Genomic DNA, 24,315 nt, shown 5'->3' with positions numbered 1-24,315 from the left:
ATAATCACCATTACATGATAACCTAGCTAGTGCCCGTTTCATTTGTGTGAGAAACGGGCCTTTTTTACTAATATGTATGCACACACACACATATATATATATATATATACACACACACACACACACACACACATACATACATACATATCCCAACTCCTATTAATAAAAGTAACAAAAAGATGAATGTGTTTGATTATAAAATTTAAACTCCTCTATTCTGAATCAACTCTGTGTGTGCATGGTTTCCTTAGCCTAACCTCGCTCTGGCTTCAGAAATACCTCCCCTTACCACAGCTAAATGTATGCATATTGTGAAGTGTGATATGCCAAAACAAGGGAAGCTATTTCCACAGTGGAAAAAGCAAATCATTTTCAATCACTTTTTTGGCTCTGTTGGGCTGTGTGGAAGAAGTCATGGCATTATTGAAATAAGCACACATGCATAATCTCCTGAGGAAGCCGATGGTGAAACGGGCTCCCATTGGGATCTTCTTCAGGAAAGTGCTGTTTTACCCCATTTATTCATGTTGAGTACCTGAAGCATACACACACACATTTATTTAAGAATTGATGGTTTTATTAAGTGGAGGTTTTTTGACCAATGACTATGCGATAGCCCATTTGACAGGAGTATTGAAAATCCCCAATATGTGCCAGGTGTCTGAGGTTTTTCCTCCACTTTGATTATTCATTATTTGACAACATTCAATTATTGAAAGTGATTGCTTTTTCCGCTATCACGCTGGTGTTTGTTGTGATGTGTGTGAATACTTTTAGCTGGCTAGAGCAAGTCAAGTATCAAAATGGCCAAATTAGTTGGAATACTAGTTTTCAATTGTGCATGAGATATGGTACCCTCCAGTATAAAAATTTAATTCAAATGTATTCCAGTACCTTCACTAGGGGAAAACTTCAGTATAAACTCAACCAATTTTTTAAAAATGGAAATATCTTCTCCCCCATTCCAACGTAACAAACATGGAATGCTCTGCAGATGAAGTACAGAACTACATATGATAAGTTAAAAGAGTACATTTTATGAAAACAGAATGTTGCTTGAGGGATGGAAGAGTTACAGTTGCTCCGAGGCATGTGTAACAGTGCCTTTGCTCTAGTTGCCATTATATTTGTGCTCTGTTTCTTTGCCTGTCTAGCAGTCCTTGCTTCTGATGACGTTAGAGATGAGCAGATGACAGGTAAAGGGTCACGGAGTTGATAAACCACTGTTCTGTAATACAATGAAAGCGGTTCACATTTATTATATGCAAGTACATGCTCTGTCTCCACTAGTGGGCTCACAATCTAAATTTTTGTACCTGGGGCAATAGAGGGTTAAGTGACTTGCCCAAGGTCACAAGGAGCTCACAGGGGGAACTGAACCCAGAGCCCCAGGTTCTCAGCCAACTGCATTAACCTAAAACAGGTTAAAAGGGGTTTGCTTCTCACAATACTTTACAGGAAACTTCTAAATATGATAAATACATGTTTTGAAAGTATATATGCTCTGCAGCCGTGCGCCACTTAACACTTCTTTACTAATCTGAATTGTAGCTTGTCCTCAGGTGTCAAACTGCATGTTTATTACACTGTAGGTGTTATTTGTCTTCCAGCACTTCTCTTCGATTTATCTTTTCTTTCTTTATTTTACATTTTCTGCACATGAACATCATTTTCATTCTGTAAGGTGATTTTCTTAAGGTGTTGCAAAACATTTGGGGATTCTTAACCAGTACACTCATTCAGTGCTATGGTTTCCATCTTCGAAATCCAAGAACCATGCTGCACCCATAACATAATGTCACAGCAAAGGCAAAAATCTGAAAAAGAAAACAAGCAGAACACAAAATTCAAACTTTTATTCAACATTATTTATCAGAACCTTTTGTATTCTTTCCCCATAAATCACCATACTATAATGCAAACATTTTACTTGATAGCAGTATTTTTCCAGCATCAAACATTTTTTTTAATAATACTTCGCTACCAAACAACTTGTACTCAACAACAGTGTAAATATGATCTAATCTATCCAATCTCAGTTCACCCATACCATTTGAGGGTCATGCTTTTGAACCATTTCTCCAGATAATTCCAACATCATCATTTTTTTCCTTACATAAACATGATCCCTATAAGTGCTCATGATTATTTTGAGATAAAGTTCAACTCAGTCCAACCAGAGTATCAAATGGGATCAGCTAAGTCCTCATTCGCAATCACTCTTCTCTTTCCAGCCTCCATCTAGTCGGGCACGTGAGGCTCTGAAGGACCTCCCCGCATGGCTGGACTTTCCTCAAATCGCTCCCAAAGGGACTTTACAATCCAATGATTAAGCCACTGAGAACTCCGTTCCCCAACAGCATCCTTCCAGATTGGATCACACCTGACATGCCATTTGCTACTCTACCTGACTCCGAGTCTCAGCCTGGTCTGGATCTCCCCTCCGCATGCCCCACAAGGTCATTTGCCACTCATGTGACCCTCCTTCCCTGAATGGTAGTATTGCCATCAGTTGCATGGTTGTTTCTTTTGTGACTGCACCCCAGATCTGGTCTCGGGGTTCTCCAGTTTGCTGCAAGGCTCAGCTGGCTCGGTTCGGGTATTTCCCATTCTTTGCATTCCTCAGGGGCCAGAATGGGTTCAGCATCTGGGGACTGGGTCACCTTTTCGGGTGCCGCTGCTCCTCATGAGCACTCCTGCCAATTTCCCTTAGCTCATTCCTGTGCAGTAAGGCCAACTAAATTGCTCTCACCTCCAATCAATAGGCCATGAAGATTTTTGGCCTGGCCATGTTTCCTAAATTGAATTCCATAAGTAATGAGCTCCTCAATCCTGCAGACTGGCATCTGTTCTCACTACTATCCAATCTAGAGTTTCCAGAGAGATGCCCCTCAACAAATGCTGCAGGAGGCACTGCCAAACTAGTTGGATTTAGAGATCTGCCAGAAGGGGAAATACAAGTCTTAAACTTTGGAGGTTGTGTAGACCAACTCAAGGGCAAGGAACTTTAAAGTAGACTCGTATGAAACCTTGACATGGCACCAACCTCCTCAACCAGAATAATGGTTCTTTTTAGTCACTGCTATCACCAAAGCATCCATTGTCTGTCAGGTGAAAGGGGGTAATTTATTCATCAACTTGGAGCCCCTCAGGACTAAATCCCAGACTTTTCACTCTGCATCAGCCACCTACACCAAAACTCTATGGAGTGGAAGTGCTTTAGCCAGTTCTCTCAAGTCCTCCAAAATAGAATCATCATCAGAGGTCTGCTCCTGTGAAGGCATGGGGATGCGAAGAAAAAGTCTAGCTGATCAATAAGAGACTACAATTCCTTCTGACAAAACAAACAGAATATCAAGGAATTGTTCCCTTCTAGGAACGTTCATCTGATTTCTGTGAAGAACCCCCCCATAGAAAGTCCATCACCATCCAACCTCCCTTTCACCCAACATTTTTCCACTGTCAACAATGGGGGAAGCTAGTTCTGAGTGACCTCCAGAACTTCAACCAGGGGTTTATGGGTCTTTCCTCACAACTTGAAGAGTCTTCTAAAGGATCCTAGGTCTTAAAAGAATCCCGAGGTCCCTAGGGAACAGAGGGCCTCACCAAATCAGGGCCCTGGATACCAACAAGGGCCTGCCTGACAGAACTGTGGCCCCAAGAACTACAGTGGACCCTGCCTAGTGTCCCTGACATCCCATGGGGTGGCAGGGCAACCCCAAATCTCAATGTAGCCAGTGATTGGGAGTTGCCTCCCTGAACTGCATAGAGAGCTGTGGTCTGGACATAAAATGGCTTCCATTCATGACAAAAACAGAGAATGGCAGGAATGGAAGCCTCTTGCTTCTGCTGATAATATAATGGGAGAAGCTCTGAGATACTTCCTGGACCACCTGAAAATTCCTCTGAAGGCTTGCCAATGCATGCTAATACTGTTTGATTTCTCAGCAGCTTTTTACACTGTGGATCATAATATTATGCTAGCACGACTGGTAGAAACAGGTATTAGTGGAACAGTACTTGCCTAGTTCAGATCCTATCAGACAGGCAACAGTCCATACTGTTTGGCAGCACCTCATTGTCACCATGGGCACTGACCTGTGGGATACCACAAGAATCAATATTCTCACTTATTCTGTTCAAGATCTACCTCAAGCCACTAGCCAAGCTGATTCGGTCAATGGACACTCTCTTCATCTATGCAGATGATGTGCAGCTACTTATACCCCTTGAACCTGACTTACCCACAGCTCTGAATAAACTGACTACCTGTCTAGCATCAATTCAAGAATGGGCTAAAAACAAGCATTGCCTGAAGCCCAGTGAAACTGAGCTTCCATGGGTCCCTAACACAAGTGGGCACATACCTAACATCAAAATCTCTGTTAGAAAATATGAACTTCCCCTTAAATCACAAATCAGGAACCTTAGAATACAGCTCAATTCAAACACTTACTTTAATCCCCCAAATCCAAGCAACCTTCAAAACCAGCTTCTATCACTTGAAACAACTATGCTGTCTCCTTACATTGAGAAGGTAAGCCTTGCCTCAGTTGTGCATGCCATGATAACATCAACACTGATTACTGCAATGCACTCTACACTGGTCTGACAACAAAGGGTCTGCACAAACTTCGATTCAGAATGCTGCAGTTAGACTACTAGAAGGCTGCAAGTGACACGACCACATCACACCATTTTTGCAAAAAACTTCACTGGTTACAGGTACAAAATTTAAAACTCTATGTTTGACCTTCAAGGCCCTTAAAGGAAATGGCCCAGAGTACGTAAAGAACAGAATCTCCCTCTACACACCTCCAAGGTCACTTAGGTCCTCCCAAGGAGTATCCTCAACCACACCCTCTCCAAAGGACATCATACAATGTGATACCTGCAAGCAAGCCTTTTCCGGAGTAGCCCCCCCACTCTGGAACGCACTCCCCGAAAGGCTTTGCTTAACACAAGACTATCTATATTTCAGGAAGCAGGTGAAAGCATGGCTCTTCATCCAAGTCTTTAATGGAAGAAGTAAAGGGCACTGGCTGCACATACTATAGTGGGATATGTTTACCCACCCCTACTCTAGATAAGATAATGTTCAAGCACCTTTCTGATCTCATTGCAAACGTCTTTAAATTAATCCCCTTATTTTCTTACTCCTGTTACTTACTCTGTCTTATCTGTCTATATGTTCTATCTTTACTTATACTCTAGGCTGTCTATAAAAATGTTTTATTACATATTGTGTTGACACTGTAATATAGCATACTATGCCATACTTTGTATTGTTGTTTGAATATTTTTACTGCTATAATTGTCTATTGCTTATGTTTGACTTAATATTGCTGCACACAGCATTGAGTGAATTCCTTCAAAAAGGTGGTAAATAAATCCTAATAAATAAATAATATGCAGGACACAACAGGAACCAATAACAGCGGTTAAACCCTCAGCTTCCACAGGTACTGCATTGCTGACCTGTCCAGGAAGCCTCTCCTTCCATAACAGAAGACCAAGAATTTCCTGGGGTCCTGTCTGAGCAATGAAACTGTTGCTTTTGATTAATTCCACTGCCCCAGCCTGCCTTCATATAAATTCAATACATAAATGGATAAATAGGCAAGTAGATTAATAAAGAACAAAATCTATTCCCTCATAAGACAGCAAAGTTAAGGCAGCCAATTCAAACCAGTATAAAAATCTTTTTTTAAATTAGTTACATAAGAATAGCCATACGGGGTCAGGCCAATGGTCTATCTAGCCCAGTATCCTGTTTCCAACAGTGGCCAATCCAGGTCACAAGTACCTGTCAGAAACCCAAATAATAGCAACATTCCATGCTACCAATACCAAGGCAAGCAGTGACTTCCCCATGTCTATCTGAATAGCAGTCTATGAACTTTACCTCCAGGAACTTGTCCAAACCTTTTTAAAACCCAAATACGCTAACTGCCATTACCACATCCTATAGCAATGAGTTCCAGAGCTTAACTATTCATTGAGTGAATAGGTAAGAAGGGAGGGGATGTGCCTTCTAGCAAAGGCCCTGTGGGAACTATGCCACACAGCCTCACAAGACCCATGGGCCAAGGTTCATGGTTGCAGTGGGTCAGAAGATCTCTCCAGACTCAACCAGGAAGATTGTAATCCAACTCCTCTGTAGACCACAGCAGGCAGCCTCAACCACTGGTCACTGGTGAATGGACATAACCCACTAGTCTGGACTGGTCTAGCAGGATAAGGAATATTTATTTTTTCATTCAATGCACATACAAACTCTGGAACTTGTTGCCAGAGGATGTGATACAAACAGTTAAGGGTAGCTGTGCTTAGAAAACGTTTGGACAAGGTCCTGGAGGCATTAAGTTAGTTCATAAACTATTAAGATTGACCTGGGGAAGTCACTACTTATCCCTGGTGGTAAGCAGCATGAATTTTGTTACTTTTTGAGATTCTGCTAAATACTTGTGACCAGATTGACCACTATTAGAAATAGGACACTGGGCTAGATAGACCTTTGGTCAGACCCAGGCAGTGGGAAGAGTAAGGGTATACCCTCTTGTCACCAATTCCTTTTCCCTCCTTTCCTCTTCCTGATTCTCCTATCCTCTCTTCTCTCTACTAAAGAGCTGCATGGGAGCAGGGATAGCGGGATTCCCGTGGGTACCGTGGGAATCCTGCAGGGATCCCCTCCAGGTCTGCAGGGATGGACCCAGGTCTTGTGGGATCCCCGCAGAAATGCCTTCTCTCCTCCGAGTGCAGGATGCCCTCCTGGCACATACCTCAAAGGTACCCCCCTGATGGTCTAGAACCTTCTTTGGGGCAGGAAAGATTCCCATTCTTCCCTGCCCACTGCTGTGGTGCTGATCTTCTTGTCTCTGCTTTTTTAAAATGGCTGCCGAGACTTCCACGGAAGTCTTGCGAGGCCACTGCTGGAAGTCTCGGCAGCCATTTTTAAAAAGCGGAGACAGCGAGAGGATCAGTGGCAGTGGGCAGGAATGAGTGGGGATCTTTCCTGCCCCGAAGAAGCCACTAGACCACCAGGATGCCTTGAGGTATGTGCCAGGAGGGCACCCAGGGCCAGAGGGAAGGTGGATGGATGGTGTTGGGATGAGAAAAAGTTGAAGCCATTTAGGTGTGCCTCCGTTTTCCCTTCCTTGTGCAGCCGTTATCGCCATACACTCAAAACAAAGCAAGCAAACCTATGAGCTGCTGCATTCACGTTGTCATTCTTTCTTGTTAAGTGCATTTTTATTTAATCTCACATATTTTAAAACATACCGGCTTGTGCAGCATACGAATTTACACAGAGGAAGTATAATAACGGAATAACTTTTCATAGGTGGAGTAGTAATTCTTTATAAATCGTAATCAAATGTCATTTGGAGGGGCTGGTTATAGGGACACCCTAGCACTGATATTCGTGCAGACATTTTTTCTCCTAGTAAAGGACCACTAAAACAGACATGAGAATCAGGTGCTCAACATTCAGAGTTTCTGTCTATTTACTTTATGACATTTATATTCCATATTTATGACATTTAAATCCCTCATTAAATATGAATTAGGTTGAAACCTGGGAGTATTTAAAATCTATTTTTTCCTGTGCCTACAGCAAAAGAAAAAGATAGCATGTGGGCACTTGCTCCTTTTGTTTTGTGGATTGCAGTGGTATATTATAAAAATGCATTTGCCTTTTTTATCACTACTTTTTCACAGACAGATATTGATTAATTAGGGAAGGGCTTCCTTCATGCAGAATCTTAAGGGTGGTTGGAAAATTAGGTTTAACCTGTGTTGTTTCTGACTTCACATGTTTTGGAATTTGGACTGCTTCGGGTCCTATGCTGATCTGCACATCTGCTTGTCCTCGCAGAATATGCAAGAAAATAATTTTTGTTACTTTTACTAGTATTTTTACTGTGTATAGAATCTGTCTTTCTTTGGGGGGGGGGAGGGGTTGTCAAGGTGACTATGGCACGGCAAGGGCTGGGCAGGCACGGGTTATATTCCCCATGCAACTCTCTACACTTCCACCTCTCCTCTTTACTGTTTATCCTTTCTCAGTTTCCCCTACTCTGACACCCACTCTCACTCTGCAGAAATTCTCTCTTCCTTCTCTCAGACTCCTCCTCCTCTTTCCTCCATCTCCCTTTCAGGAACCAATCAATCACTTTGATTCCTCTCTCCTTCCAAGTTAAAATTAAAAAAAAAAAGGCCCAAAAGAAAAGTATAGGTCAGAAAATGGTACTTAAAAAAAAATAAAGTTAACCCCCCCCCCCCCAATAATATGCAAATCATGCAAATGTATTGCAAAGTGTCAAAGATTTTTGAAAACTTTTGCACAGGAAAGTGGGAGCTATGTGTAAGAGAAATATGCAGAGAAGCTTTATATTTTTTCAAGACACAATGATCTGCAATACTTACAGTTGCAGCTACATTTAAACCAATCTGATGTAAAGTGAGATTTGTAATGGTATTGTTTTGCTTTGCTGACAAATTACCCAACGATGTAGTTGCAGCTTCCAATACAAATGCTCCAAAGTAGAAAACAAATGCAAAGAAGTGGTAAGCAAAATCCTAAAAAACCAAACAAACAAAAAAAGCACATTACACATGACTGTAAATCCATTCATCGTATACTGTTCATGAATTTTTTTCATCGTACTAACTAACCTAATGGTGAACAAATCTAATCCTCAAACAGGTCTAGTTTTCATGAGTTCCACAATGAACATGTATGAGAAATTTGTATACAATGGCAGCAGTGCAAGCAAACAGGGCTGGACCAAGGGTATCTGATATCAGACATATTTATTTTTGTTACATTTGTACCCCGCGCTTTCCCACTCATGGCAGGCTCAATGCGGCTTACATATTGTATACAGGTACTTATTTGTACCTGGGGCAATGGAGGGTTAAGTGATTTGCCCAGAGTCACAAGGAGCTGCCTGCGCCTGAAGTGGGAATCAAACTCAGTTCCTCAGTTCCCCAGGACCAAAGTTCACCAGCCTAACCACTAGGCCACTCCTCCACCCCATCCAAAAGTATCCAGAATCCTCCTCCTTCCAACATTCCAACCCCTAGAGTACTGCCATCTTCTCTCCTTCTCTCTTCCCACCCCCACATGTCCTGCCATCTTCTCTCCTGCCCTCCTCCTAACCCTGCCACAGGTGTGTTGCATCTGTCTCCCTCATGCTACCAATACAAAGTTCAGCCAGGGAACTGCAGCAGCAGTCCTTTGAGCATCCACATACATGCTCAAGGGCTGTTGCATCCTACCCCCTCTAATGTTCTATCAGAGGGGAGCGACATGACAGACTTTAGGCAGGTGCAGATTTTTAAAGGCATGGTGCTAACAGTTGCGTTAAAAGACTGCCTTTTGCCATCTTCACCAGTTGTACTGAAACTGATTTGCTGCCCCAGGTGGATGCTTAGTGAAAAAGCTGGCCCTGCTTGCAGATCTCGCTCCTGTACATTAAGGATAACCTGAAAACCCAATCTGTCCAGAGCTCTTAAAGTTTAGCAGGCCCAGCCCTACCACTGGACAAATCACTTTCCTGCAGATGAAGAGAAAATGGAGTCTGCCAGACCAGGCCAGACAGAGGGAGCCTAGCTTGTTATAGCTCCACACTACTCTTCTCCCCGTTCCTTACAGTTGTCACTGCAAGCAAATTAAAAAATGTATGATCATGGTGGTTCGAGACCAAATATGCCAGCACATTTTCATCCGACACTGAAACTCCCCCCCCCCCAAATCACAAGCTGCCCCCCACCATCACCCACAGGCCCCTCCTCGGACTTACCTTAGAAGCCCCGGTAGTCTAATGGCCTAATCAGGGCATAACAAATCACAAAAGAGAGGGTAAAACAGCATACAAGCATAAACAAAATCAGAAAAAAAGCAACACTGGGCCTTCAGGATAGAGATAATGGTAGTCCTTTAATGTGAAAATGACCAGACACGGGCCATGTTTCGGCACACAAACGCCTGCCTCAGGGGTCTAACATAAAAAACATATAAAAATAATCATAAGTAATAGCTACTCAAAACAGGCATTACATATATATAAAAAAATGTTGGAAAAACATTCACATGATTACATATTTAATGAAAGCTAACAAGTTGCCAATTACATCAAAATAAAATAGTAAAATGGATAACAAATGTTTGCATATAAAATAAAAACAATTCAATTAACATATTTCCATGTAACTTTGAGTGTCCCCTAGTCTTTGTACTTTTGGAACAAGTTTTGCACTTATCACACAGCAGATGCAAAATTAAACACTTATAAAGAAGGATTTCAGTGGGGTTTTTGATCCTTCAAAAAAAAAAAAAAAAAAAGATGTCCCTCCCTGGATTACCAGCAGTCAAGGTATTTTGTTAAAAATAACTCATTGGGAAATTACCTTGACAGGAATTATTAGCTTTTTTCTATATTTTTGTCTACTTTTATTTCTTTAAGATGGAAACACCTTTAACCTTTTTTTTGGAGACATATAAGCTTGGCTGCACTACAAGCTAGTATTTTCTCCTGCACTCTGTTAAATACACAAATAGAAAAGATGTACATTTTCCTCAAAGTGAACACATTCCAAACAGTGTAAGAAATATAGAAATATATGGCATTTTCATATAATAGGCCCTAGCTAAGATGTCTCTAAAAGAAAGCATTTTACTATATCTTAGCTGTTTGAATCAGTGCACAAAAGAATCTGTATGAAGCAGGAACAGGAGAAGGGGGAGAAAGGGGAAACTTTAGTCAGGCCCCCAGAGCTGAAATAGACTATTGCATGAAGCAAGGTCAGAAGGCGGAGCTGGACATCTGCAAGATAACTATGAACAAAGAAACTACAGAGAGGAAGAGAGTGAGAAATCCCAGCTGCTGTTACACAGAACCCTAGCAGACAGGCAGGGGACCATCGGCCAATGACAAAAACTTAGGGGCAGACACTTAAATGTAACTATAAAATCCGTGGAATCTAATAGAAATCTGTGTGTGTGGAGAGACAAGCTCCAAGTTCAGAGATGCCGGAACACACCCATTCTTTCAAGAATGACTATGATTTTTGAAGCAAGATCAACAGTGTTAACATCTTCAGCAGTGGCTCATAAAGGAAGAAGCAGAAGCCATAGTAGGATTAGTAAAGGCAGGACAGAGAATGGAAGAGCAGGATTCGGGAGAGAAGGGGGAAGAAAGTAAAAAGAGTCAGAAGGAAGAGGGTGGGGTAAGGAGAGAATTGTGGGGAACGCCTGGAGGGGCAATAGAGTGAGTGAGACTCAGGCATGGCCTATAGTAAAGAGGGAGTGACTGACAGAAATGTGTTTAGGGAAGTGTGTGTGTGTGTGGTGGTGGGGGGGGGGGGGGGGGGTATAAAGTGTGGTCGAAAAAGACTAGCTTCCCAATCATTTTTGAAGTGAAGAAGAGGTCTCCACAGTCAAAGGCTGGGAACTGACCTGGCTTACTATGCGTGACCTTTGCTTCTAGTGAAGAGATAGCAATATTGCATTGCCCCCCCCCCCCCCCCCCCCCCCCCCCCCCCCCGTTTATGAATCAGCAAGTCACTGAAGGAGTGTCAAAGTCTGTTTGGCAGAAAATCAATCTTCCTGATGGGATGGAATCAGATACATGAATGGAATAGTTGTGGGGCATAAAATATGATATGAATGGCAGTTCCTTCAGTGACACATCCTATACCAAAAGAGAGAGAGAGAGAGAAACAATCTTCTTAAACAGTATACTGAAGATATGTATACACTTTAAAGATGCGAGTCCACCATGAATTCAATACAAACATGGATATTCTTAGTTATTAACATAAAAAAATCCTATGGTATGTAAAACAAGTTCCCTCCAGCCAACCTTTCTGTACCTTGTCTACCTTTCCCATAACACTATCTTTGCTTCGATTTTCCTTTATCTGGTGGAATTTGATTTTCAATTTCTGCATTCAGACTTGAGTGTTTCACTATTGAAACTAAAATTTAAATCTAGCCAAACTGCTGTCTGATGTGACGAACAGTACTTCCACACTGTGAATTTTGTTCTGGAAAATGCCAGGAAGAGGCATGGACAACTGTGTAAATCAGACTACTGGATGGTAGAGAATTCAAAGCACATACAGCTAATTAATCTTTTCAGTTTGCTGGCATTTCATTCTAAGCAAGTAAGTCATCCCAGTGGCATTCCTGGCCTGGATGGCACCTGGGGCGGAGCGCCAATGCGCTCCCCCCCCCCCGGGGTGCAGCACTCCCCCACTAAATGACACCTTCCCCCCCCCCCCAGCGAAATGACACCCCCCCGGGTGCACGCCGCTGGGGGGGGGGGGGGCGCGGCACGCGCCTGCTCCGAGTTCGCTAAACTTCGCTTCGCTGCAGCTCCCTCTGCCCCAGAACAGGAAGTAACCTGTTCCGGGGCAGAGGGAGCTGCAGCGAACGAGCGACGAAGTTTAGCGAACTCGGAGCAGGCGCGCGCCACGGCACCCCCCAGCGGCATGCACCCGGGGCGGACCGCCCCCACTGCCCCCCCCTTGGTACGCCACAGAGTCATCCAACTCGCTTTTACACCGACATCAAAAACAGGGAAAGACAGGTGGACAAACCAAACTATTAGGGCTGCAGTTCCTCTCCTCCCCATATTAGATATCATACCTTTGATGGTGGGGATGCCAAAGCTAGTTAAAGAAATCTGCTACCAAAGCATCCCCTTCCTCCTTGTTCTGCCTCAGCAGCAAGAAAGTCAGTAGGGTGCTTCCAGCTGCCAATGCCAACACTCCCCAAGCATGCTGAGTTCATGCACAAACTAAGCATGCTTGGGAAGTGCAAGAGTTGGTGGTTGGAAGTACCTTGCCGATTTCCTCGTTTCTGAGGAAGTACGAGGAGGAAGAGGGTGACTCAGGAAGTGGATTTCGTCAGTTGGCAGGGCTTCAGCTACCCCACCAGCCATTGAAGTAGCTTTGAGGGGGCCTTCACCCATTCTCTCTCTCCCCATGCCCCCCTTCACCTGTTCTCTCTCTCTCCGTGCCCCCACCTGTTCTCTCTCTCCGTGTTCCCCTGTGCCTTCACCTATTCTCTCCCTGTGCCCCCCACATCTTCACCCATTCTCTCTCTCTCCGTGCCCTCCTGTACCTTCACCCATTCTTTCTATGTCCCCTATACCTTCACCTATTTTCTCTCTCTCTCTCTCTCTTTCCATACCCCCCTGTGCCTGTACCCATTCTCTCTCTAATATGCCTCCCCTCCTCCATCTTCCCTCAACTTCCCTACCCTCTCGTTTTCTCTCACGCTCGACTACCTGTCATCTCTCCCAGGCAGTGACTGTGACTCTCTCCTCCCCTGCCGGTTTACCTCATCATTTGTGTTATCGCCCGGCAGCGTACTGAATGCTGCCTCAGCCTAAAATGGGCCTTTCCTTCTGACTTGGTGCCCCTTTCTGAAATTAGGAAGTTGTATCAGTAGGAGGTGGAATGGGTCAGAAGGAAAGGCCTGGTGCAGGCCAAGGTAGTATTTCAAATATGCTGCCGGCTGCTGCAGGGTGAAGATACACTGCAGGACAACTAATGAGGTAAACTGGGAGGGGGGGTAGAGCCACCGGCGGTCCTAGAGGGGAGCAAGAGACACTGGACTGGGTGGGCATGCAGGTGAGGGTTAAGCATTGGCCATGATAAATTTTTTTAATCGCGATTAGTGATTGCAGAGTTACTTGCGATTAATGTGCAGAGGTAGCGTCAAGGGCCACAGAAACGGAGATTACAGGGTTCTCCAGACTATCAGTTGAAGAATAAGAGGTGAAAGTAGGGCTGAATAAGTGGAGCTGTCAGGATTCTCAAGGTCTCTCCTACCAAAGTAAAGGAAACAGAGTCACTATGTACTATCTGCATGAAGGCCTACCTACTCATAACTGCTGCACCAGGTCACATGTCTGCACTGTTTACAAGAGACAGGGAAATACTCTAATATATTTAGAAGGCAATTCTATTAGGAGCTGCCTAGTTTTAGTTGGCAGTGATGCATGCAAATGGTGGTATTCAGTCATTTGTGTGCTTAGGTGGCTACTTGGTGCCCAAACCACCTTTTATAGAACACCGAGTAACAGCTAATTATACACCATGATTTGATGGCATGCACTTTGCTGGCGAGTATGTGCATGGGTGGAGTTTGGGAAGAGAGTAGGTGAAGCTCACAAACCTGCAAATAAATTGTAAAATACTATAATTTACACATGCTCTGGCTAAAATCTAGGCACAGGCGTGTACACCTGCTAAAGGGCTGGTATAAGTGATTGCACCTTGAACTTAAGTACCTTTTTCTGCCACTTGCACTAGTTTTCTATAAATAAAATTAGGTGTCTTTTTAATTTTTTAAAAATAGGACTGGCTTAATAGACACCACAAACATCGCCTTTAGTATATACCTTATAATAGATTACCCTTCATGTGCCTTGGCCCTGAATAAATGAAGCAGCAGTAGACTAGTAGGGATCCCCCAGGCTCCACAGGCAAAAGGAAGGAAGGAAGGAACCAGGACCAGAGCCTGAGACTAATAGAATTCTCAGGCCCCCCTCAGCCAAAAGGAGGAAGGAGCCAAGACAGGAACTGATGCTTAAGAGGGGTATTCTATTGCCCTGTGCCCTTGTCTAACTCAAGGAGGTTTAATGGAAGGAGTCAGCATGAGCCTATCTGGCACATTATGTGGGTTGAAGACAGTAGGTGGAGCTTGTTGCGCTATCAATTACATTGTTTTGGGTGTACCAAGACGGCAGCAGCTGCATGGGGAGAATTAAAACCTCCTTTGGTGGAATGTGTAGAGACTGGCTTCAGCCTTGTGATATCATGCTGTCTCCTGTCATTAAACCTCTTTGGTCTCTTTCATTACACAACCTGCAGCATCTCTCACAGTTGCTCTTCTTGCTGTGACCCAAACCAACACTTCCTGTTTTGACAGCGCACTGTGTGGCTCACTACCAGCTATTTGAGTGTCATGGTACAGTTTCTATGAACTGCTTGTGGAATGGAGTGAGAAAGGTAAGACAATGGGAGACAGTTATGTAAGCAGAGTGAGGATGGTGCAATAGTATGGCAGGAAAAATGAGCTTGAGAGAGTTTGAACAAACAGAGATAAGAAAAAAATGGAAAGAGAACATAATGTGCTTTTTGAATGCTGCCATGTTTATTTTTGCTTTCATTTTTTTAAGGGATATTAAGAGTGTTTGTGGGTTTTCTCCTACGTACTCTCTGCTGTGCATTCTGTGCAGCATTATTACTAAGAAGCAAAAATAGCTAACATTTATATTCTATCTAAATATCTAGGTGAATTACAATTTCACACACATAATGAGCAAACATAAAAAATATATGTAGAGAGTGAAAGTTAAAAAAAAAAAATCACACAGAGAAATAGAAATTAACAATTCTTAAGAATAGATACAACAAAAACACAGAAACCAGATTAGCTATACTCTGCACAGTTGATGCACTCACATATGGCTGCCAAGGGGCAAGCTTCTTATCCAGTGCCAAAGGCTTGGGAAACAATGGGCTTTCACGGGCTTTCTGAAGTGCCCAGTGTCTACGATTAACCTAACGTCAGTGGGACGCTTATTTCATCCTTGCAGGCTGGCAAATGAGAATTCTCCTTCTCTGATCTCTTCAAAAATGTGCCTTTGTAAGTGCTGAAATTATCAACCACAATATTCCTTATGACTGAATTCAAGGCCTTTCAAGGGCCCATAAATCTAAAATCTCTGATAAACAGACAAGGCCTCAATAGCAGGGCCTTATAAATCAGAAGCAATCATTTAATTGCACTTGAAAAGTGAATAGCTAATCAAATGTAAATTTTGGAGACATGTTATGGTGAGACATGCTGAGTTTTTGGAATTCCAGTAATCAGCCTACCCCAAGGGTGTCCAACCTCTGAAATTGAAAGCCGCAACCCAGTTGGGTTTTCAGGATTTACTAACATCAAACAAAAAATTCTACCCTATAAACCCCAGTATTGGAGGTGTAAAGTCACAATTTTACATGAATCAAATTGTGGAGAAAAAAAAGACTTCAGAAACCATAGAGTTATCTCTATTACAGGTAAACCTTTCAGTATTCAGAGAGCTCCTCTTCAATCACTAGTCTTCACAAAAAAACCTCCACTTTTCTTATTCATGAATTACATGTAAATACACCTTTCACAATACCATATGGTAGAGGCTCATTCAAACCGCAATTTCTTCAGTGAGATAAACATTAAATCATTACTTAGCTTGGATAGTAGTGATGCAGCAAATGAAAATTATTCTTTACAGCATACGTTAACTCTTAACGCCCAACAAGAGAACCCTGTTTCGCCACAGTCGGGCTGTTTCAAGGGCTGCACATTGCATCCAAAATTTCTATCCACAGCTACACACAATCACCACGCTCGTAGCCTCTTCTTGGCGTTTTCAGGATTTACCCAATGAGTATGCATGAGATCTATTTTCATGCACTACCTCCATTGTATGCAAATAGATCTCATGCATATTCTTTCAGGAAATCCTGAAAATCTGACTGGGCCAGGGCTGAGGTTGGACACCCTTGCTCTAGCCATTGCATTCTGCACCAATTGAAGCACACAAAGCTGATTCTGGGAACACCCAGATACAAGGTATTACAGTACTTGAAGTTTGTCAGAACCAAGCTCTGAGTGACAACTCAAACATCACCATAATCTAGCATCATTTTTAGCGTACTAAGTAACTCCAGGTGGTAGAAACTAAATTGTACAACAAATAATGTGCAGTCTGATGGTAAGAGAAGTATCTAGTACCATTCTGAGACTAAAGACCTGATGTGAAATGTGAATAGGAGGACCATCTATTACTAGGCATGGTAGAATGTCATCAAAAGAGGAACTACTAAAAACAAATTCTAATTTGGCATTACTCGCAGCCAAATGATTAGTTGGCATCCATTCATAAACAGCACAGAAGCCGCAATGAACCTTCAGACAGGCCTCCTCAGTTTTCTCTATCCTTATAATACTGCGTTATCTTTAGTCAGTAACATATAAAATGGGGTCCTGACATTTAATCTGGGTAGGGGGAGGGGAGGAGTGGTGGGGATCTTTGTTGGTTCATTTATAGGGTGAGGAACTATACAAGCCCAGGTTCCTCGCTCCTTGTTTGGTTCACTCAACTGTTTGGTGGGATCACATTTGAAGGAGGGGGGGGGATGTTTTTGGTTAGGGAAGGAGAGTGCACAATCAGTATGACCTGGACATCATGCTGAATTGAGATCTGTGCCTATGACATGTCTGTTATTGGAGGTTTATAGTAAGACAACATTTTATTATTTGAGGGGAGGGGTTAGGAAATAAAGGGGAGGGAAGGATTATATGTTAAAAGCTTGATGACAATATATCTCTCTTGTTATCTTGTATGTATGATCACACAATTGAATTTGTATTACTCAAGACAATGTTTCTCTGTACGTGTACTGGTTAGTTTGTCATCAATAAAAATGTTATACCATAAAAATGGGGTCCTAGATACAAGACTTAGTGTACCATGATATATGCTTGAGTTTCTTGGCATTAGATTAATTTTTCTAACACCTTTGAGTATTTGGCATCAATAGAAGATTTCTATGCATAAGCATGTTGCTGTTATGGATCGTGATGGAATCTGCCATCTATCCTTTAATATGAAATAAATCTTCCCTATCATACATTGCGCCTACTTTACTTTGGAGCTTTTTTGGTGTTAGAAACAGAACTATTCAAAAGGATTTCCTTTTTTGTGGTATTATTGCACAATTTTACCCTTACACTGAAACTTCATTCTGTTGTCTTTTTAAGCAGTCCTTTTGGTGTTGACAGAGGGCTATTAGATTGTAAGCTCTCTCTATTAGATTGTAAGCTCTCTGAGCAGGGACTGTCTTTCTTCTATGTTTGTGCAGCGCTGCGTATGCTTTGTAGCGCTATAGAAATGCTAAATAGTAGTAGTAGTAGTAGTATTTTGATAATATGCAAATAAGACTGTGCTTTGATTTTTTACAGACTAAAATTGATAAACAGTGGTATGTATATTTAAACAATAACTACCTATTTATTTATTTTTTGGAAGATAGTAATGGGAGAAAAGAGTAAAGGATGCAAATTATCCCTATCAACTTCAAAGCAGCCTGTAGATGCTAGAACCCCCCCCCCCCCCCACACACACACAATTTGAAGTGTCTATATACAAATGCTAGAAGCCTAAAAAAATAAGATTGGAGTATATAGCACTAAATGATGAGATAAATATAATAGGCTTCTCAAAGCTCTAGTGGAAGGAGGACAATCAATGGCATACTGTGTTATCAGGGTACAAATTATATTGCAATGATAAGAGTGGATCAAATTGGAGGGGGCTGCGCTATATGTTAAATAGGGAAATGAGTCAAGCAAAATAAATATTCTACTTAAAAGTTATATCTTTTCATGATTTTTTTTCCATCCTCTCTATTCCTCTGAGCCTACACATCTATTCATCCTGAGATTTTGAACACACCTATCATTCTTCACAATACGCATACAATTAATCATAAGAATACTTTTCAGCTAGAAAAGTATCTTGTTATAAGAAAAACAGATCTCAAAGCCATTTTTACTGATCAAATCAAAATAAAGCAAAGAGCACAATCCCCTAGTCCCTTCTGCCAAATCAGGGCTCTCAATTTGCTTCATTTACTACTGTCTGCACTCTGTTTTACATCATAGATACTTTAAACTATGTGCAAACATTTTGTAGAAATGGCTATTATCAGTCTTTTGTTGTATATCTTTAAGAACTTGAAACACTCTAACCTGCTGGAGCCCAAAAATTAATATAGCTACCATTTTATTTGCATAATATTCCATTCAATTATTGGTAATATTTATGGTTCAAACTATATAAATCTAATTTCATCCCTATGGTCAACTCATTATGTTCTTTGCTAACCTCTCCTTTTTTTTTTTTTAAACTCAACATTATTCTTTACTGTCCAGATTTATTAATTATTTTTTCTAAGGCAAGAGGTGTGTGCCTGTTACAATACAGAAGAGCAAGCAATAAGCAGGGCATCTGTAGTGAACCTGATTGTGCCTTTTTCATTCCTCTTGGGCCTAAACTATAATTTACTAAAGTAAAACAGTTTTTGTTATGAAAAACCATGACAATTTTTACCCTTTCACACAATCCCACTCCATTCCAATTACTTCAAGGTCTTTGAAAACAAGTAATGTGTTCCTTACTATGAAATTCCAGTTGGTGTTGATTCTGTTTGCGATGCCCAAGAGGAAAATACACAAATAGAGGAGACTGCACAGAAAAGCAGTCACCGATACAAACATCACCCAACCTTGCATTATTGGAACAGGAACGTTTGAAGCTGCCACTAAAATCCATACCAGTCCTCCAAATATCTGTGGAATCAAAAACAAACATACATACATTAACAGTGCAAATATACTACAGCGTTAAGCCAGATCATTAATATCATTTAACATTTATAGATGTTATTACTTTTTGCTGAATTTGGCATAAGCTGCAACCCTAAGGGCCAGCCCAAACATTAAGCAGTACCAGGCAGTTGCCTATGGCAGAAGCATTTTCTGGGGTGGGGGACATCAAAGAGAAGCTGGAGTTAAAGCAATACAATAAGTAACAATCACCACACAATTATAAAGAAATAACAGAAGGGATGCCGAGTGGGTAAATTTCAGATAGAACACAAAAGGAGAAGCAAGCCTCACAGAAGCAACATCAAGAGAGAAACAGTGAAGCACGAAAGAGGAAATATTCTACAATAAAGATGTGTTGGACATTGAGAATCACAATGCCATGTGTTGAGAGGACTAGACACGGCCGTGTTTCGGCAACTAGTGCCTGCGTCAGAGGAGCCTTCCAAACCTTTTTGGAGTAAAAAAAAAAAAAAAAGAAAAAAGACTGTTGCAAGTTTGAAAATATCAACAGTATGCTTTAATCACCACAAAGAGTCAATTGAGCGCACAGTGCGAATACTGCGGGGACAGAAACAGCGTCTCTGTCTGATACTTAAGCATCATTATTGGCAGTTAAAGCCAATTAGCATCTACTTAAGATAGGCACTATTCTACAACCTGCATATGCAATTTTGTGCACTTATAGAACTGAGTTTCAAGTTTTTATTAGGCTTCATATACCACTTTAGGGAGAACCATCAAAGTTTACAGTACAATTGGGGGGGGGGGGAGGGTATATGTATTCTATTCACAATTTTGTAAAAAAGCAGAACTTGAGTGATAATTTTCTTTACTTTACCCACCAAATGAATTATTACAAAATATATACAGTGATGTGTAAAAGTCCCTCCTCCCCCAATTTACCTATATGTGACTGAATTAAAGGAAGTCTGCAAAGAAGAGTGGGCTAAGATTCCTTAACAGTAATGTGAAAGATTATTATAAGAAGTGTTTGGTTGCAATTATTACTGCTAAAGGTGTGCAACCAGTTATTAAGTTTAGGGGGCATTTGCTTTTTCACATGGATGACATGAGTGTTGGGATAACTTTCTTCCTGAAATAAATTGCATAATAATTTGAAAAGTAAGAAAACTAAAAAGTTGTAAAACTGGAAAATTTCAAGAAAAAAAAAATCAGAAACCCGTTGTGTGTTTACAAAAACCATTCACTGTGACCTATGCAATAATAGAGGAAATAGGAATTTTTGTGTAATAGCTAACAGGGCAGAGAATAGGTGTAGAATGTGACAAAGTTATGTGGGGTGATTACCACTCAATGTGGCAGAAAATGTGACACAGTTAGTGTCACCTGAAAAGATGTCGCTTTCTTTGTATTAACTATATAGGAAGATGTTGGTGACATATCTAACAATTAACACAGAGGTTCTGCAGTTAGCACACAATAATTGCCAGAATTAATGAGCAGTATCAACAAAACCACAGATATGTAAATAGGGCCCATAGTCAATAATACCATTTGACTTAAAATTGAAGCTTCGTGTAATTGTATATTAAAATTTATCAAGGAATCAAGTTCATTTAAGAAAAGTCTAGACTGTCCCAGAGTTGGTTTATTGAGGTCATCTTTAGACAGATAAAAAAAATGTGGGTTCTATTTACATGAGTGCAAGTGTTGTTTTCTATTGAGGTATTATTCACAATATTGAGTCAGGTGAGACTGTGGTACCCACCATCTTTAAGTGTACAAACTTATTTTTTATTTTTGTTCTGTCCCCATTGTATAGGGCAGCTTGTGCTATGTGTGACAGATATGTTTGTGTATTTATTAAGCTATTTATATGAATCAGATCCCCGCATTTCTGTGGTCCTCTGATTAACCTTTATGATCACCTGTGTTTTGCTCTCAATGCCTTTGGAGCCTTCTAGTTACTGCTTGCCTCAGGGCATGCTGGGAGAAGCAGAATTCCCCCCTCCTTCCAATTGCTCTCTTGAGCAGAATGAGAGATGGAGGCTGTGCCTAGTTATAGATCCAGCGTGTTGAGGGACCCAAGTTTCTCCATGCTGAGGCAGTAAACCGCTTTTTATTTTTCCTCTCAAGGAAGCAATTCACTGTGAATTTTTACCTGTGTGGCAGCTTGCAGTTACTACTGTGTGGCTGTGGAACTGTTGGTACTGTGTTTCAGTATTTCAAGCACCAGTCACTGACAGTTCTCCTTTCTGAAGAGGGGCTGATCACAGACTCGGACTTGGTCTGTATGTACAGAATCCTAATCCATCTCAGTGCAACTGTAAGTGAATGAGTTGTTTATCTTGTCACCAATTCTATTAAATAAAGAATGGGATCAAGGACGAGAGTCAATTCTCCATAACAAGTAGTTTCAGGTTTAAGCCCCTGGATATACAGGGCCAAAGTTAACACCTTGTAGAGACCAGAAGAATTGTTATAGTAGAAATAAAGTATCAAATGACAATTTGGGCTGCTACTAGCCTCCACCTGTAAATTTCAACCTCACTCATTCTCCATTAGAGGCCCACTTTCACTCTAGGCAACTGTCATTCATTGTCCCCTCCTTCTATTTTGGAGATTTCCTTTCCCTTATTCTTTGAGATTTAACTTTCACACTGATGGTCCCTCCGACTCCCTTAGAGTCGGAGGGATCATCAGTGTGAAAGTTAAATCTCAAGTTAAAACCACTAGGAGTAGCCTAGTGGTTAATACAGTGGACTTTGATCTCCACTGCAGCTCCTTGTGACTGTGGGCAAGTCACTTAACCCTCCATTGCCCCAGGTACAAAATAAGTACCTGCATATTTGTAAACCACTTGCAATGTAGTTGCAAAATACCACAGAAAGGCGATATATCAAGTCCCTTTTCCCTTTCCCTCATTTGATCTGCAATTATGCTGTACTGTTCACATTCACCAGAACAGTCACTGGCCTTGACCTAGTCCTAACTTCTCTCTCTCTCAGGCATCTCCACTTATGTTCTCCCTCTCCCTATACAGAAGTAGTGTAATGTTTACAGCAGCAGTCTGAGAACCAGAAGTCAGGGTTCATACTCTACCGCTGTTCCTTGTGATCTTAGGCCAGCCACTTAACCCTTCATTACTTCAGGTACAAACTTAGATAATAAGCCTTCCAGGAATTGGCAAATTATTCCTGAAAGTAACTGACACCGAACTACTGAAAGATACGAGCTAAATCCAAATCCCTCTATTGGCTCTTTGCCATAGTCACCTCTCCTTTTCAAAATGGCTGTCTCCTATTCCCCTTCATTTTCTGCCCAGACTTTGGTAACTTCTTCCATGACAAGATTCACAAGATCAACTGTGAATTTTCTATCAGGCTGACACCTTCTCCCCATCTTATTCACCTATGATTCCTTTGGTCTTTGTTAACAGAGATCACAGAGAAGGAAAAGAAAACTGTCACTCTCTCTATTCTTTCCACTCATTACTTACTCCTCTGACCCCTTTCCACTCAAATCCTCAATTCTCTCTCCACTGTGGTGACTCCTCTATCCTCAGCTGATCACTTGCTACCAAGACTGTTCTGTCTTCCAACATTCTTTGATAACCCTTATCTCCCCCCCCCCCCCCTGTTTGCATTCAAACAGCCTGAACATGCCATTCACATTTACTGTTTTGACTATCTTTCATCTCAAATAGTTCTAGATTTGCTCCAGTCTGGCTTTCACCCTCTACATTCCAAATAAAATGTTTTTTTTTTTAACCAAAATCTTTAATGATTGCCTAATGGCCAGTGTCAAAGGCCTTTGCTTTATGCTCATCCTCTTTGACCCATTCAGTGCTTTTGACACTGCTGATCATCATTTACTCATTGCCACACTGTAACTGTATTGCAGGACTTTGCCCTCTGTTTTCTTCTGAACTTTCCCATTGCATCTTCAGTGTGTTTTCTGGTGGTTCTTCCTCTATTGCTATTCTGCTACCAGTCAGTGAAACTTGGTTTTAGGCCCTCTTCTCAGTTTGCTCTATACTTGGTTCCTTTGGTGCTCTGATCACCTCGTTTCCCCCCCCCCTCCCCCTTTATCTTTATTAAATATTTTGAAAACACGTCCAAGAAAAGATCCTGTACAGAAATTCTAAGAGCAGCCCAAAATTTACCAGTACAAAAACCATTAAAATTTCATATTGTGTTGCAATGGTAAAAGTACTGCAACTCAGAAATCAGTTCACCACAGAAAAAAAGAGAAGACTCGGTATCAGGAAACAGTATTATCATCACCAGGAGGAAAACAGGAGATAGCTCTCTGCCCCAGTCCAGCAAATGATGGCAAGAAAGTATCCAAAGGCTTAAAGACTTTCCTTGTTACTCAGAAAGGCAGCAAGCTGAGGCAAGTCACAGAAAGCATTTAACAGACTTACACTGTTAGAAAAAGCTTAACTAAAAGAGCCTATCCAATTTCAAAACAACAAGAAGTCATATTAACAAACAGATTCTTCTTATCTATATAAGAATATATACTAATCTTACAGTAAAGAATCACAATGTTTAAATAAAATATAATCTGAGACTCTAATCTCTATTTGGCTCCAGTATAACATTCACAACCATAGTAGGCAATAATGGATTTCCATCCCATGTCGGGTTAAACTGGCAAACTCCAGAGTCTCTGTTGAAATCTGTGATGAAGATTCCTCTTCTTTCTCTAAAGAGAGGGAACATAAATACCCTGGAGCCTTGGGGGTGGGGGGGGGGGGGGTGGGGGGGAGAGAGAAGAGATTTGAAGGTGGTTTAGTAAGTAGTTTACAAAACTTGATGAATGCCTAACTATTCTCCAAAACTGAGGAAAGGTATTACCCTTTGCCAAAATGTCCACACAAGTTCCCA

At 41.5% G+C, this 24,315-nt stretch overlaps 1 protein-coding gene across 1 annotated transcript in view; it reads right to left on the bottom strand.

Annotated features, from left to right (window-relative positions):
- Positions 1-1,326: 1,326 nt before the first annotated feature.
- Positions 1,327-24,315, bottom strand: part of MAL2 (mal, T cell differentiation protein 2) — a 67,699-nt gene continuing 44,710 nt past the window's right edge. Inside the window, exons 2-4 of the mRNA XM_030218382.1 lie at positions 19,253-19,423; positions 8,428-8,580; positions 1,327-1,817 (exon numbers count right to left, since the gene is read on the bottom strand). Of these exons, the coding sequence (XP_030074242.1) occupies positions 1,746-1,817; positions 8,428-8,580; positions 19,253-19,423 (396 nt within the window). The 3' untranslated portion in view covers positions 1,327-1,745. The remainder of the gene's footprint in view (positions 1,818-8,427; positions 8,581-19,252; positions 19,424-24,315) is intronic.

Source organism: Microcaecilia unicolor, chromosome 1 (assembly GCF_901765095.1).
Source record: "Microcaecilia unicolor chromosome 1, aMicUni1.1, whole genome shotgun sequence".
In the NCBI taxonomy this organism is placed as follows: domain Eukaryota; kingdom Metazoa; phylum Chordata; class Amphibia; order Gymnophiona; family Siphonopidae; genus Microcaecilia; species Microcaecilia unicolor.
The sequence above is the reverse complement of the archived record's forward strand: the minus strand, read 5'-3'. Positions and strand labels throughout refer to the sequence as shown.